The 17,159-nt window shown below is 36.7% G+C and overlaps 1 protein-coding gene across 2 annotated transcripts in view; it reads left to right on the forward strand.

Annotated features, from left to right (window-relative positions):
* DRC9 (dynein regulatory complex subunit 9) overlaps nt 1-17,159 on the forward strand; it is a 42,070-nt gene that overhangs the window by 516 nt on the left and 24,395 nt on the right. Inside the window, exons 2-5 of one of the 2 annotated variants that reach the window (XM_028100922.2) lie at nt 3,940-4,008; nt 5,315-5,582; nt 10,026-10,240; nt 12,487-12,615. In XM_028100922.2, the coding sequence (XP_027956723.1) occupies nt 4,001-4,008; nt 5,315-5,582; nt 10,026-10,240; nt 12,487-12,615 (620 nt within the window). In that variant the 5' untranslated portion in view covers nt 3,940-4,000. The remainder of the gene's footprint in view (nt 1-3,939; nt 4,009-5,314; nt 5,583-10,025; nt 10,241-12,486; nt 12,616-17,159) is intronic. The other variant, XM_028100923.2, reaches the window with a different exon arrangement.

Genomic DNA, 17,159 nt, shown 5'->3' on the forward strand with positions numbered 1-17,159 from the left:
TATGTACCAAGCTTTGTTCTTGGCTCGGAGGACACTGCAGTAAACGAAACCACAGAAGTCTCTGCCCTCATAGAGCTTACATCCTAGTAGGGGGAGCAAGACAATAAGCAAGTAAAATATATGGCACATTAGAAGGTAACGTGAGAAAAATTTTCTCTATCGAGAAAAAAAATTAAGCAGGGAGGCCACTGTAAAAAAGGGTTTTACTCTGAGATGAGAAACCATTTGAGGGTTCTGGCTGGAGGAGTGACTCCATCTGACTTCCATTTTAGCAGGGTCACTCTGTTGAGACTGAAGGGAAGAAAGAACACCAGCAGGAAGATGAATTAGGAGGCTATTGTAGTGAACCCGATAGATGATGGCATGTAGATAGGGGTGATAAGTACTGGAATTCTGAATATATTTTAAATGTAACCCTGACAGGATTTGCTGATGGATAAGGAATGGGAGAAAGGAGTAAAGGGTGACTCCAAAGTTTTATGAAATAGTATCTATAAATCATATTTGAAGTCCTTTCATAAATACATCAGGATAGAACGTTTGTACCTTATAACCCACTCCCTCTATCTATTTTCTGTGTCCCAGAAATACACTAAAAGTCCCACTATTAAATGTACTAGAAATCCAAATGTAAGTAGTCCTGGGAGGAATAACGCATTAAATGTGAGTTTTGTTTCTTTGTTCTTTAATTCACTATACAAATACTTCTTGACCGCAGTGCCTGAAACAGGCTATGATAGTGAGCGTCACTATCACGTTCCTGCTTTTATGACACTTAAGTTTAGTGGGGGAAAATGACAACATTACACATTGTGAGGAGAACTCTGCAGGAAAATAAGAGTGCGATGAGTGAACAGTGGAGTCCTGATCCAGCCTGATGAGTCAGGGAAAGCGTCACCTGCAGAAGTGTCATTTAGGGCATTTTTCAAACTGCAGGTGAAGGCCCAGTAGTAGATTGTGATTATAATACTTTATAGTATTATAGGCAAAATATGATAGAATCAAAGGTATCAATATCATATTAAGGATAAATTGTTATATGAAACTTGTTTCAGTTATTTGCATGTATGTATATTTATATATATGTATGCATGTGCACACTATGTATAAAAATCTCTGTATATAGGTCATTGCATCAGTCAGTGTTGCCTGGATGGAAACAATGATAGAGTTCAGAATTTCATAAAGGGTCTGCTTACAAAAGTGTAGGCAGGAGTGAAACTATAAGGGATGACATAGTCTCCAGGGACATGGGGCAGAAATAGTTACCCAAGACCCCAAGAGAGAGCAATGTGGAGAGGATTGCCTGACGGGTGCCATGGCCTTTAATAGAGAAACATAGCCAACCAATGGTGATCTGGCAGGGAGGGAGCTGAGAGGATAACAGTTGATCTCACTCTCCTACACTTACGGAATCTCCTGTGGATGCACTCCATAAGGGTCAATCTCTCAGGGTGTAAGAAATGGTGGAAATTGATTTAGAGCAAATGACAGATGCCTAGCCAAATGCCTTTGATTTAGGCTGGTACCTGATGGATCAGTGGGACTTTACAAGGTGAAGAGTGAGGGGAAGAATGTTTCAAATCAAAGGAATAGCGTGTGCAAAGACCCTGAGTTGGAAAGGGGCATGATTCCATAGAACTGAAAGAAGCCCATCGAGCCTGGAGCCATGAGAGCAAGAAAAGGGCAGTGCCAAGTGGATATCTGAAGAGGAACAGAGCAGGCCAGATCATGCAGTTTAGAATTAGAATCCAAGTTTAGAATTTTAGCTTTCGTCCTAAGGCAATGGGAAATCATAGAAGGGTTCTAGGGAAAGACATGATTAGATTTTCAGTTTTAAAAAATTGATTTCAATTCTTCGTTTAAAAAATAAGACAAGATGAAATCAGAGAGGGAGACAAACCACAAGAGACTCTTCATCATAGGAAACAAACTGAGGGTTGCTGGAGGGAACGGGGTGGAAGGATGGAGTGGCTGGGTGATAGACATTAAGGAGGGCATGTGATGTAATGAGCACTAGGTATTATATGAGACTGCTGAATCACTGACCTCTACCTCAGAAACCAATAATATATTACATGTTAATTAATTGAGTTTAAATTTAAAAAATGGGGAAAAAAGAAAATACAGTTTGGGGCTGGATTGAAGAGAAATGAAAGCCATTAAAAATGTAATTTCAGTTTAAACATGCAAACTATTTAAACACAGACTAAAATGAAAGATTTGGAAATTTGATTACATATTTTTCCCTTTAAACTAATAGTTTTTTTTTTTTAAATACTGACTTTTAGAAGAGGATAGCAAGGTAATCACATATTTGGGGAATGACAGTTTTTCCAAGAATCATGAGAAGCCTAACATCCCATTATAAAGTTAGAGCTGGAATACTCTAGATTAAATAATGAGTTGTCTCTTTTAGATATTGATACACCAGCCATTTCCTTAAAAAAGTAAACAAATTATAACAAGAAAATTTTATTCTTCCACCTTCTGGACCATAAGAAACTTGCTTTCTGTGAAATGCTATTTGCTGGGCCTTCCTGTTGATTGTCATGGGTAACTCCTGCTCCCTTATTATAACTTATTTCCAGCTGCTTTACATCCTCACTTGTATTTCCATTTGCAAAATAAAAAATAATATATAATCATTCTTTCAAACGAAAAAAAGATCACTTCCAATTTGGGGGCTATTAGAGTTGTTCAAGCAAGAAACAACTGTCAGGTCCAGCATGGTACTGGGGGACATGGAAATAGAAGATAAAATCCACAGGACTTCGTGATGGTTTGGATTGGGAAATGCTGGTGTCAAGATGAAGGAGGAACGGGGGCGCCTGGGTGGCTTAATCAGTTGAGCCTCTGTCTTTCGGTTCAGGTCATGATCCCAGGGTCCTGGGATCCAGCCCTGAGTTGGGCTCCCTGCTCAACGGGGAGCCTGCTTCTCCCTCTGGCCCTCCCCCTGCTCCTTCTCTCTCTCAAATAAAGAAATAAAATCTTAAAAAAATAATAAGATGAAGGAGGAATGACTCCTAGATTTCTAGCATTGAGGAATGAGAAGCCAGAACAGCATGAACACACTGGATACTGGATCAGCATAGCCTTATCTTACCTGCATGAAGCACATTACCTATGCCCCAAACTTTAAAAAAAGGAAAAATAGAGAAACAACAACACATCAAAAGAACAAAATCTTCCTTACACCATGATACTTCCTCTTAAAACTGCCCTTGTACCAGAAAATTTGGCTAGTTTGGCGTATCTTTTTCAATTTACATAAAGATTCTGTTTTATATGTTTTCATTTTTACATATGATACTTCTGTTGTATGAGATATATTTGTATCCCCCTTCTTAGGATCACTTCGTTGTGGACAAAATCATACTGGAAACTTACCATTTATTATTCATTTAGCATAGAGCAAAATTCTCCATAGGGTGTTTTCATTGTAAAGCTTGTTTAAACAGAAAGGATTTTGGCTTATCGTAACATCTTGATAGTAATAGTAAACTGATTTTCAGGAGAAATACAGCTTTTCTAAATACAATCTCAAGTGTTCTTCTAAGTCCAGGTGCAATAAATTTTGTTATCTGACAGATCAGTGAGATGGAATGATCAAATTAAATATTTTAGTAATCAGAATAACAAAAGTAAATCTATAGATATTGCCAGTTAAAAATCAGAATATAATAAAAATACGAAAACCATGTTGTACATTACCATAAGAAGAGACTCAAAGATTGCATTTATCAATAATTGCTTTTGTCATTAATTACATGATGTCAGGGGTTCTTCTATCTCTGGGACTGCTCTAATAAGCAAAAAGAAGGGATAAGCTGCAGCTCTTGTAATTCTTTAATTTTCTGTTATGAAAAGGGTATAGAAGTAATTTAATTATCATTCAACACTTCCTTAAACTAATCTCAATGTTTTCTTCCCATTTAGGTGACTGCATTTTTTGTGAGATTGTAAATGTACCTCGGAAGTTACAATTAATTTAAGAAGAATGGGAGAGTATGTTCAAAATTCCAATTTATTTTGTATACATATTTATTTATTTATCTATTTACGCCTTATGTTAAATTTATTTATTTATCTATTGCTGTGAACAAATTACCCCAAAGCTTAGTAACTTAAAATATCAACTTTTATTATTTCACATAGTTTCTGTGGGTCAGGAATTTGGGAACAGCTTTGCTGGATGGTTCTGGCTTAGGGTCTGTCATAAGATTGAAGTTGGCCAGGGCTGCAAACATCTGAAAATTTGACTGGGGCTGGAAGATATACTTCCAACACAGCTCATTTACAGAGCTGGGGAGTTGATGCTGGCTGTTGGCAAGAGGCCTTAGTTCTACACCCTCACAAACTTCTCCAAAGAGCTGCTTACATGTCCTTATGGCAAGGCTGACTTCTTACAGAGGGAGAGATATGAGAGAGAGAGAGAGAGTAAGGGAAAAGCTGTGTTTTATCACCTAAACCAAAGGTTAGGTGATAAAAGACATAGTATCCTCCTGGTTATATAGGTTAGTTGGTCCTTTTAATGTGGGGGAGACTACAAAAGGGTATGAATATAAGAAGGTAGGAATCATGTAGGCCCATTTTGGAGACTGGCTACTACATACTGTATTATTTTATTTTATTTTATTTTATTTTATTTTATTTTATTTTATTTTATTTTATTTTATTAATTTATTTGACGGAGAGAGAGACAGCGAGAGAGGGAACACAAGCAAGGGGAGGGAAGAGAGAGAAGCAGGCTTCCCGCTGAGCAGGGAGCCCGATGCGGGGCTTGATCCCAGGACCCTGGGATCATGACCTGAGCCGAAGGCAGATGCTTAACGACTGAGCCACCCAGGCGCCCCTGTTTTTGTTTTTAATGTATTTATTTTTTTTAAGTAAACTGTGCCGACGTGGGGTTTGAACTCACAACCCCAAGATCACATGCTCCACCGAATGAGCCAGCCAGGCAGTCCTGCCACATTCTGTTTTTCATTAATCACGAGACACTTTTGATTAGCATTTAAAGATGTTGCTAGACAAAAAGTTAATTTGGGCTGAAATTCAAATTGGTTAACCCATAGAATGGGTTACATAGAGTTATTAAACAGTAAGTGGCTTGCCTTTGGTTGTTCAGGATGTCACAGGGAGATATTTAGCAGAACCATGTGTAAACTCCTACTTTTATTCTTTATCTTGGTTATATGACAATATGGACTTCACAGGGGCCAATCTATATGCTGCCTGTGCTTTTGAGTTGAAGCAGTTTTTAAACATTTGGTGGCTGACTTATTTTTTTCTCTTTATTTATTTATTTTTTTAGAAGCCAACCAGAAGCCTCAAATCTTCCGTCAAAAGTCTGGCATTCTGAGGTGACAGTGTCAGTGATAGGCGAGCCACCCAGTGCTGTAGAAGAAGAAAAAGAAACGACTGAAGAAACAGACAGGGAAGTCATCCCGGAAATCATAGAGCCACTCTCCATTCTAGATGTGCTGAGGATCTCCACAGTTCTGGAAGATACCACGGACCAGCTCTCTATTCTAAACTATATCATGCCAGTTCAATATGGAAGAAGACAAAGTGTCAGCATGGTATATACACTCACCATTATGTAATTTTTGCTTTCTTTCCTTTTTATCCTTCTATCCTTTTTATTTCCTACTCTATCCCTTAGAGTACTTATGCTATCAAATTTCACATGGGAAATAGCACCTTTATCTCAGACAAAGAGGGCTATAATAATTACTTGAGATATGTACTCCGAATTGATGGAGGGAAATAACTATAGCTCAAGATAGATTGCCAGTCGGAATATCCTTTTCTTCCAGTATGTTGGCAATATTCAAAAAGGCCTCTAGTAAATCAGTATATGTACTGAGAGTAGCCAATTTACTGAATTGCTCCACCTGTCTTACATTTCTCAGCTGCTGAAAGCTAACTGAACCCTCTGGGGAAGAAATTCAGTTGGACCTTCTCAATGTTTCTTTATTCTAAAAAGACTTTGTTATATTGTTGAATATGTTGTCAACCTGCTTTTGTGAATATCCAGCCAGGTCATTACATCAGCCATTACATTTTCAGTGATGTTATGGACTCCTCCTCAAAATGCTATTTGAGTTATCAAAAAAAACTCAACTTGGTAGTGAGCAAAATCTTTATAAATTCTTAGGGTCTTTTTTTTTTTTTTAAAGATTTATTTATTTATTTGAGAGAGAGAGAATGAGAGCGGTAGAGAGCACGAGAGGGAAGAGGGTCAGAGGGAGAGGCAGACTCCCTGCCGAGCAGGGAGCCCGATGTGGGACTCGATCCCGGGACTCCAGGATCATGACCTGAGCCGAAGGCAGTCGCTTAACCAACTGAGCCACCCAGGCGCCCAAATTCTTAGGGTCTTTTAAAATTTTTTTTAAGATTTATGTATTTATTTGAGAGAGAGAGCATGTGAGCCTGTGGGAGGGGCAGAGGTCCCTCAACTGACTGAACCACCCAGGCACCCCAAGCTCTTGTTTTTTTTTTTTAAAAGATTTTATTTATTTATTTGAGAGAGAGAGAATGAGAAAGAGAGCACGAGAGGGAAGAGCGTCAGAGGGAGAAGCAGACTCCCCACTAAGCAGGGAGCCTGATGTGGGACTCGATCCCCGGACTCCAGGATCATGACCTGAGCCGAAGGCAGTCGCTTAACCAACTGAGCCACCCAGGCGCCCCCCCCATGCTCTTGTAATAATAACTTAGGTTATAGATATAAAATGAAAAGAAACTTATTTATTTTTTTTTAGAGAGAGAGAGCATGAGAGCAAGCAGGGGTAGGGGGTGAGAGGCAGGAGAGGGAGAGGGAGAATCCCAAGCAGGCTCATTCCCAGCATAGAGCTGGACGTGGGGCTTGATCTCACAACCCTGAGATCATGACCGAGCCGAAATCAAGAATCAGATGCTTAATTGGCTGAGCCACCCAGCGCTCCAGGAAAGAACTTATAAGTACAAATACACATTTATTACGTTCAGCAAAATTACATTATATAGTTTGTACAGCATACATTATTTCTGATTCTCTAACAAATGAAAATTGCTGTATAAACAACAGTAAATTACTTTCCACATCTAACAGAAAAGTTCATATTTATTGTAACTAGATAATTAAATTTCCCTTTCATTGCACCGTACCATTTTTAAATTATTGTTATTATTATTATTGTTATATATATAGTCTGGGTTTGTAAAACTTTTATTAAGGTTCAAAAGTTAAAATTTTAATAGAACACTGGATTTGGAGTCAGGAGATCTTTGCAGTTTAGTTGTGTACTATGAGCAGTTCATTTCACTTTCTTGGTCTTCATGTTCTTATTTGTAAAATGTGATGGGGCTTTCTGTGGGTTTTTTTTTAAGATTTTTAAGTAACCTCCACACCCAATGTGGGACTCGAACTCAGAACCCCAAGATCAAAAGTTGCATGCTCCACTGACTGAGCAAACCAGGGGCTCCTAAAGTGTAATGGAGTTTTAGCTAAATGATCCATATCATCCCTTCCAGTGCTAACATTCTATGAGTTTTGGGGTAGTTTTAAAACGACATTAATGGGTATATCAAGAATTTTGTAACAAATTAATTTTTTTATCAATTTATGAATGGTAAAGAGATTAGAAATCCAAAAACTAAGCCTTTCATTGCATTTAAAATAAGAGTCTAATTCATACATTAATCTAGTTAACAAATAGTAAAGAAGAGTCTAGTGTTTTCTTCCTATTTATTGTCTCCCGCAGTAGGAATGAAAAATAAAAAGATACTTAACAAGATAAAGTCTTATGATACTTATCAGTGATACTTACTGTGTCAGGCTAAAAAAGGGTAATTTGCCTTCGTAAAAGCTCAAGAGAAGATGGAAAACCCAAATTTATAAACAATTCAGCAGTGGTCACCACTTCAGTAAATTAAAGAACAAAACTTTTGCACTATTTTATTCTGGTTTATGATAGTGATCTTCACCCACAAAATTTTCCGACTTAACAGAGGCCCTGCTTATGATTTCATAGTAGTGTATATAATAAAGGCTTACACTCTTATCTTTTTTTTTTTACCCCCCGTCCACTCTTATCTTGATTAATAGAAGCTTAACAGCCCTTTCCTCAATATGAGTTAGTTCCACAACCTTATAAAATTGTGAGTCTTTTAAAATAATTGTTTGTTTTTTTACTTCATAATACTAGTTGTTCTAACTTACAAATTTTACAATGCCATTGCTCTATAAGGGCATAGGATATATATTTTAAATCCTTAGTATGTATGTGGATGTTTTCTTTCTCCAAAAGCTTCATTCATATTATTTAGCCTTAGAACAACCTTGGGATGAAAGGCTAGTTAGCATTATCCCTCCTTTATAGCTATTTTTATAGCTAAGGACATCTCCAAATAGATTTTCAATGGTAAAATCATGGAATAGAATGATAAAAAAAAAAAAATACTAATGTACCAGATTCTACCAGAAGTGGGAGTAATTGGACCAAAATTTGGGAAGAGCTTCCCTGCAGGGATACTGTTTCTCTTACCTTTTCCCTTAGGGTCTAATACCCTACCTCGTACATAGTGTATGCTATATAAAAATATTTTTTAGTGAGTGTACTAAAACATTTAGCTAGTTCCTTTAAGTTCTCTCTTTAAAAAATTCATATTTATTTGTAGTAATCAGTAAATCAGGCTGCTTGACAGAGTTGCCTCCTTTTCCAGATGCCCAAGCATAAAGGTAGAGGAAAAATAGGGAAATAGAAAGAGCTTCCTAGGCCTTACACTTTCCCCTTTCCTACCGTGGCAAAATCTAAAATAATAACCATCCTTAAGGTTTTCCTTACGTCCAGGTAAGTTTCAGTTTAACTGTTGAAATGCTACTTTTCTGTTCTCTTTGTAGCCAGTCAAATTGATTTTAATTTAAAGAAATATTTTAAAATTTAATTCTTAATTAAGGCAGCATTTTGTTTTGTTCTTGCCTACAGATGTTTTTCCTCAGATCTGAATCTTTGCTTATTGTTGATGTAAAGAAAAATGCAGTTGAGTCTGCGTTTATTAACTGTTCATGGATCGTTTTTTAACATTTCTGGGCTAGTTGAAGTTTAGCTAAGGAAGACCTAGGCTTTATGTATCAATATGCAGATAAATACTGTGCATAGGATCTGCACAAGAATTTAAGTAATCATAACAAGTACAGAACTTAAATAATTCTGTGTGCTGTTCTAAATACATTATGTGTATTAATTTATTTAATCCTCATAGTAACTGTGAGGGCAGGTACTATTATCCCTGTTTTACCAATGGGAAAATGGAGGCATAGAGATATTAAGCAGTTGTCTAAGTCAGTATGGTTTAGTAAGAAATAAAGCCAGGATTCAAACAAGGAAGTTTGGTTTCAGAGTCCATAGGTATAATCACTGTTATATGGCCTCTCAATAGCTAAAGCTTTTAGCAACAGATTAAATAGGAATCATCGATTAAAAGACATATGCTGTTCCTTAGGTTGATGCCTACCCCTCAGTGTTCAAGTTTCGGTCTGAAAAATGAATTATTTTGGCTTTTTCCCACATGACCTTCGAAATCTATACCACACCACTAATTTTACCAACTTGCTAGGATATTCCTTTCATTCTTTATATTTCATTTCTTTATATTTCATATTCATGTGTTCAATGAACATTTGAGTTTTCTATACCCTAGGCATGTTCTAAGCAATGAGACTATAAAGATGGCTGCATTTCTTATGCAGTCTTGTTCCAAAAAGAATTTGAGGTGAACCAAATCTCTAAGACACTGCCCCTTCTCTCATAGAATTTACAATCTTGGAGACATTTATAAAAGTAATTACTACATGGTAAATATCTGCTAATAGAGATATTTCATAAGGAACTTTACCTTTGATCTTAGTCTTGAAGTTTACCAGGTGGTAAGTTGAGGAAAGACAGGCAAAAGGAATGTTGTCTAAAGGCAGGAAGGCGCAAAATAGCAGGATGTGATTTGGGTGGCTGAAAAAAAGGGTAATTTTCATTTCTTATTTTTAGAAGAAAAACAAGAGCTTAGAAAAACCTTCAGAGGCCTCAAGAACCTCAAAAATATCCAGTCCATTCTTACCTAAAGAAGAAACCAAGTTGCCAGGAATCCAAAAAGGAAGCCAATTTACCAATGAGTTTAACAAAATGCAAGATCTTGTCTTCAAAAAACCTACAAGACAGACCATAATGTCCACGGAGATAATGAAGAAAATTCAGACTGATAGGTAAAGAAGGAGAGCATATTTGGAAATGTAATAGTAAAATGGGGGCAAGGGTGGCTGACTGCTGTCTTCTCTTAGGGATTGGTCATTAGATGCAAAGGTACTGCTGATAATAGGATTAGCTGAAGACTGCTTAGAGGGAGTGTAGTACAATTTGAAAGTATGGTGGCTCTGTGATCATGGGCAAGTTGTTGAGCCTTTGTGTCCAGTTTTTAAAAGTGAAAATAATTATAGCAACTTTGCAATATCAGTGTGAGGATTAGAAATAAGGCTGCAGCCAAATGCCTGGCACAAATTGGTAGCTGTTGTGATGCTTTATCTATGAGTAAGAGACAGACACCATCCAAGTAGCCAACTTTTAAGCTGAGTTTTAATCCTGAGAATTTTGAAAGGCAGTCTCGGTTTCCATTGTCTCATTATTCAGTTTTTTGTCAGGCTTGCTGACAAGGAAGCCTGTTAAGTTTAAAAGAGAATGTAATATTATGGTAAGAATTGTTGGTAAATGAATGTTTATAGCAATTACCCAGGGCCACTAGCCATATCCAGCCCATAGTCTGTTTTTGAAAATAAATTTTATTAGAATACAGCATTGCCCATTTGTTTACATATTGTTTCTTGCTGCTTTCATGAGTAGCAAAGCTGAGTAGTTGCAACAGAGAATTTATGGCCTGCAAAGCCAAAAATATTTACCATTTCTCTCTTTATAGAAAAAGTTTGCCAACCCCTGCATCAGAGGGATAATGTTTCTTGTGAAATCAATCTGGCTCAGATTTGCATACATGACAGAAAGGTGTCCTGCTTATAAACAGCAATCTAGTTAATGTCCTTTTCATTCTCTGTGGGATGGCTCGTATCTTTTCAATTGGTTTTTTTTACTTCGATGTACTTCTTTTTTCTTAATATAGTTCTTGAATCCTTCTGTTTGAACTATTGTCAAAAATTATTATGAAAACATTAAATAGCAGCATTTAAAATCTGTACCTATAAGAATATTATAAAAAGTAATGGATGGGGACCTGGGTGGCTCAGTCGGTTAAGCATCTGCCTTTGGCTCAGGTCATGATCCCAGGGTCCTGGGATTGGGCCCTCAGTTGGGCTCCCTGCTCAGCCGGGAGCCTGCTTCTCCCTCTCCCTCTGCCATTTCCCCTGCTTGTGCTCTCTTGCTCTCTCTCTCAAATAAATAAATAAAAATCTTTAAAAAATAAAATAAAAAGCAACAGACTACAAGTCAGGAAACCCGGATTATATAGTTCTACCTTTTTCTCAAATTAGTTATGTGACCTTGGGCAAGTCATTTAACCTTCCTGAGCCTGGGTTTACTCGTCTCTAAAATGTGAGTGTTTTATTAGCTCCTTTATTTTTTTTAAGATTTTATTTATTTATGAGAGAGGTAGGTAGAGGGGAGGGGCAGAGGGAGAAGCAGACTCCCCGCTGAGCAGGGAGCCCGACGCAGGGCTTGATCCCACGACCCTGAGATCATGATCTGAGCCACAGGCAGATACTTAACTGACTAAGCCACCCAGGTTCCCCTATTAGCTCTTTAAAAAAATTTTTGGATGATTTAACTTTTGCAAAATTATGAAATATTTTTAAAATGCAGACAAATACAAAGAATGAAATAATGAGTACTTAAGTGTGTAACCACCATATCTTAACATTTTACCATGATTACTTTAGAGGTGTTTTGTTTTTTTTTAATAAAATACTTAAGGTACAATTGGAGCCTCTGATGCTAGCCCCTCACTGTTCCCCCAAAGACAGACTCTCTTCTGAATTTGGTGTTTATTATTCTCTTACATTCTCTTGTGATACTTTTATTAGTTATATACGTGTTTTATTTAAACAATACAATTTTATATGTTTTAAAATATTATATATGTAATATCCTACCGCACATTCAATGTTTGTTAGTCCTTGGTATGTAAACTTTGTCAGGTTAAGGAAGTTCTTTTTTATTTCTAGTTTGCTAAGAGTTTTTGTTGTTCATTTTCAAATGAGTGGATATTGAATTTTGCCAAATGTCTTTTCTGCATCAGTTGTGATGGCCATATGGTTTTTCTCCTTTCCTTTTGTTTATGTGTTGAATACTATTAATAGACTTTCTAATGCTAAACTATTCTTGCATTCCAGGAGTAATTCCATTTTAGTTATGATTTTCATCCTGGGTCTTAACCTGTGTGACTTCTGTAGCCCTTGTAAATGTAAGAAAATATACCTTATTAACTCATCCTTTTTGTGTCTCCTTACAGGCAATTTTTCAGTGATATAATTACAGATACCATGCAGGAGTTGGAAGAGTCAGGCACTTTCACCAGTCTCCTGAAAGCCCTGGGCAAAGAGAGGGAAAACAAAATGCATTTTTATGATATCATTGCCAGGTCCGAGTAATATTAGGTTTATTTGCTGTGTTGTATATTTTTTAAAGATTTTTATTTATTTATTTGAGAGGGAGAGTGAGCAAGAGGTTGAGAGAGAGTGAGAGAGCAAGTGAGCAAGAGAAAGAGCACGCACAAGTGGGGGATGGGGCAGAGGGAGAAGCAGACTCCTCGTTGAGCAGGGAGCCCAACGTGGGGTTCACTCCCTGGACTCCGGGATCATGACCTGAGCTGAAGGCAGACCCAGGCGCCCATGCTGTATTGTATTTTAAAAGTGTCATAAAACTTTTACCAGAAGTTCTTGATTTCTAAAGCAGATCAAATTTGTGCTTTCCAGGGAACATAAATAGAACTCAGAAATGTAGGTGCTATCTTAGCTCTACTGGGACAATAATTCAGATTTCTGGGCTTCAGTTATGTGTATCTACAGTATGTCAAGAATATTCTTCCTATTGTACAGTAATCTTTCTTTTTTTTAATGTTAATTCCAGTTAGTTAACGTACAGTGTAATATTAGTCTCAGGTATACAATACAGTGATTCAGCACTTCTATACGGTACCCGGCGCTCCTCATGACAGTTGCACTCCTTAATCCCCATCATCTATTTAACCATACCCACCCCCCGCCGCCCCGGTAACCATCAGTTTGTTCTCTATAGTTGAGTCTGTGTCTTGGTTTGTCTCTTTTTTTTTCTTTGCTTGCTTGTTTTATTAAATTCCACATATGAATGAAATCATATGGTATTTGTCTTTTTCTGATTGACTTTGCTTAGCATTATACTCTCTGGCTCCATCCATGTTGTTACAAATGGCAAGATTTCGTTCTTTTTTATGGCCGAATAATAGTCCATTGTATATATTCCACATTTCGATATCCATTCTTCAATTGATGGACACTTGGGCTGCTTCCGTATCTTGGCTATTGTAAATAATGCTGCTATAAACATAGAGGTGCATATATTCCTCTGAATTAGTATTTTTATGTCCTTTGGGTAAAACCTAGTAGCACAATTACTGGATCATAGGGTAGTTCTATTTTTAACTTTTTGAGGAAACTCAATACTGTGTTCTACAGTGGCTGCATCAGTTTGCATTCCCATCAAGAGTACGAATGGTTCCTTTTTTTCTCCACATCCTCAACCAACATCTGTTGTTTCTTGTGTTGTTGATTTTAGCCATTCTGACAGGTGTGAAGTGATACCTCATTGTAGTTTTGATTTGTATTTCACTGATGGTAAGTTTTGATGAACACAGATGGCCTTTTTGTTGGCCATCTGTATGCCTTTGGAGAAATGCCTGTTCATGTCTTCTGCCCATTTTTTAACTGGATTATTTTTTTGGTGTTGAGTTTTAGAAGTTCTTTATTTTGGCTACTAACCTTTTATCAGATATGTCATTTGCAAATATCTTCTCCCATTCTATAGATTGCCTTTTAGTTTTCTTGATTGTTTCCATCACTCTGAAGGTTTTCTTTTTGTTGTTGTTTTTTTTTAATGCAGTCCCAATAGTTTACTTTTGGTTTTGTTTCCCTTGCCTCAGGAGACCTACCTAGAAAAAGTTGCCACAGCCAATGTCAGAGAAGTTACTGCCTGTGCTTTCTTCTAGGATTTTTATGGTTTCAGGTCTTACATTTAAGTCTTTAATCCATTTTGAATTTATTTTTGTAGATGGTATAAGAAAGTAGTCCAGTTTCTTCCTTTTGCATGTTGCTGTCCAGTTTTCCCAACATTTGTTAAAGAAAACTGTCTTTTTCCCATTGGATATTCTTTCATGCTTTGTTGAAGATTGATTGACCATATAATTGTGGGTTTATTTCTGAATTTTCTCTTCTGTTCCATTGATCTATGTGTCTGTTTTTGTGCTAGTACCATCCTATTTTGATTACTACAGCTTTGTAATATAACTTGAAGTCCAGAATTGTGATGATTCCAGCTTTGCTGTTCTTTTTCAAGATTTCTCTATTTGGGGTCTTTTGTGATTCCATACAAATTTTAGGATTGTTTGTTCTAGTTCTGTGAAAAATGCTGTTGGTATTTTGATAGGGATTTCATTAAGTATGTAGATTGCTTTGGGTAGTATAGACATTTTCACAAGATTTTTTCTTCCAATCCATGAGCATGGAATGTCTTTCCATTTCTTGGTATTGTCTTCAATTTCTTTCATCAGTTTTTTGTAGTTTTCAGAATACAGGACTTTCATCTCTTTTCTTAGGTTTATTCCTAGGTATCTTATTATTTTTGGTGCAGTTGTAAATGGGATTGTTTTCTTAATGTCTGTTTCTGTTACTTCATTATTGGTGTATAGAAATGCAACAGATTTCTGTACATGGATTTTGTATTCTGTGACTTCACTAAGTTTGTTTAGCAGGTATAGCAGTTTTTTGGTGGAATCTTTTGGGTTTGAGATATATATATCTTATTATATATAAATAATATATATAGTATCATGTCATCTGCAAATAGTCAAATAGTGAAAGTTTTACTTCTTCCTTACCGATTTGGATACCTTTACGGTAATCTTTCTTAAAACCGAATTCACTGAATATCCCTGAACAATAGCAGGTGATAATAAAAAGCATGCCAAGGAAAGTTTTCTTTTCCAGAGCCTTTCAACTAATTCCAAAGATTTTCATACTCTAAGAAATTGAACACAATCAAATGATTTGGGGACCACAATAAAATTCTTTTTATATGAACCCTGAATACTCAAATGAGAGTGTTTGTCCTGTTTGCACAGGAATTGTTTTTACTTGAGTTATTTTCTCTTCCTTTGCACCTTAGAATTGGTAATAAATTTTGTACTAGGGATGTGTTGACGGTTAGATCAATTAATACATGTAAAGCATTTAGGATAGTTCCTGCACAGAGTGTCTAATAATAATAATAATAGCTACTATTATAGACTTAGCATTGTGAGCACATTTTGTTGCTTAGTAATTTCAAAAAAAGCTAATCAAGTAAGAAAAATAAAAAAGAAATATATGTGCCACTATTTGGAAGGGAGAAAATAATAATGTAGACAGTTTGCCAGTGATTGATTTTACATATGTGACTGTGTATGATAATTTCTTCTTTTAATTTTTCTTCCAATTAGATAGGCATCAATTTAGATTTATTTAGGTTGGAGAATTATATCTAGATTTGGGCAAATCAGTAACAAATTTTTAGTATTTTAACTATTGTATGATTGGCACTTTTAAAATCTTATCTTAGATATAAGATAGATAAGATTTTCTATTTAGTTCCTTGAATAAGAGCTTTATGAAATAAACTTTGTGTACTGTTAAAGAAATTATTCAGACATGTTAAAATGGTGAGGAAGGCTTTATTGAGGTCTGCTGTAATAGGGAGAGAGATTAGGCTCAACTCTGAATACAGTAAAGGCAGCTGAGGATTTCTAGCCAGTGAGAACAGTGAGGGGGTCAAGTGGATGGGAAATTACTAAGATACATAAAGAATAGGGGATTCTTGGTAAACTAACAGGATTTTTGCTGAAAGCAGACCAAAGGCTTAGACATCAAGGATGGGGGATGAGGAATTTGATCAGATATCCAGGGTGATCAGATGTCAAGGGTGGGGGATTCTCTCTAAACTGTCTTAGCAGAAGTCTTGCTAAACTGGGCTATGCAGGCTGAAGGCGAGTACTGGGGCCAAGGTCATGCCTAGTAGAGAAGAAGGCTCAGAGGAGCCTGATTAGTTTGGTCAAGGAGAGAGTTTTGTTGATACCATAACATTCATCCTTTTAAAGTATACAATTTGGTGGGTTTTGGTATATTCACAGTTGTGTAATCATCACTACTCTCTAATTCCAGAACATTCTCATCATTCCAAAAAAGAAAGCCTGTACTCATTAGTATTCACTCTCCATCCATCTCTTCTCAGCTCCTCTATTTAGTTTTAAATGAAGCTTCTTTTAGTGGTAATGATCTTCACTAATAATAAAGTCTTACAAAATAATAAGAAAAATACCAGTACATAAATAGAAAAATGTAATGAAAAAGTAAGTGTAATGAGTGAGTTGGGGAAAGCCCCACACATAGGGCCTGCCATAAAATGATTTTTCCTTCTTCCAGGAGCAGAGGATGTGAAAGACATGCTTAAAGTATGCATTCTACCTGTGAGATGTGTGCATATCTGCCCGAGTAAGAATTAATAACACGTAAAAATCCTCTGCTTAAACCCCGTTTGGTTAAGAATCATTCTTACTTTTTTTTTCTTTTTTAAGTAATCTCTACACCCACCATGGGGCTCAAACTCACAAACTGGAGATCAGGAGTGGCATGCTCTTCTGACTGAGCCAGCCAGCCACCCCTCACTTATTTTTTTTATTTTAAGATTTTATATTTATTTATTTGACAGAGAGAGAGACAGCGAGAGAGGGAACACAAGCAGGGGGAGTGGGAGAGGGAGAAGCAGGCCTCCCACTGAGCAGAGAGCCCGATGCAGGGCTCAATCCCAGGACCCTGGGATCATGACCTGAGCCGAAGGCAGATGCCCAACGACTAAGCCACCCAGGTGCCCCCCTCACTTATTTTTTAATATGTATCC

The sequence above is a fragment of the Eumetopias jubatus genome, unplaced genomic scaffold, assembly GCF_037043125.1.
Source record: "Eumetopias jubatus isolate StellerSeaLion01/CBP00866 unplaced genomic scaffold, mEumJub1_p1.0 scaffold_1, whole genome shotgun sequence".
In the NCBI taxonomy this organism is placed as follows: Eukaryota; Metazoa; Chordata; class Mammalia; order Carnivora; family Otariidae; genus Eumetopias; species Eumetopias jubatus.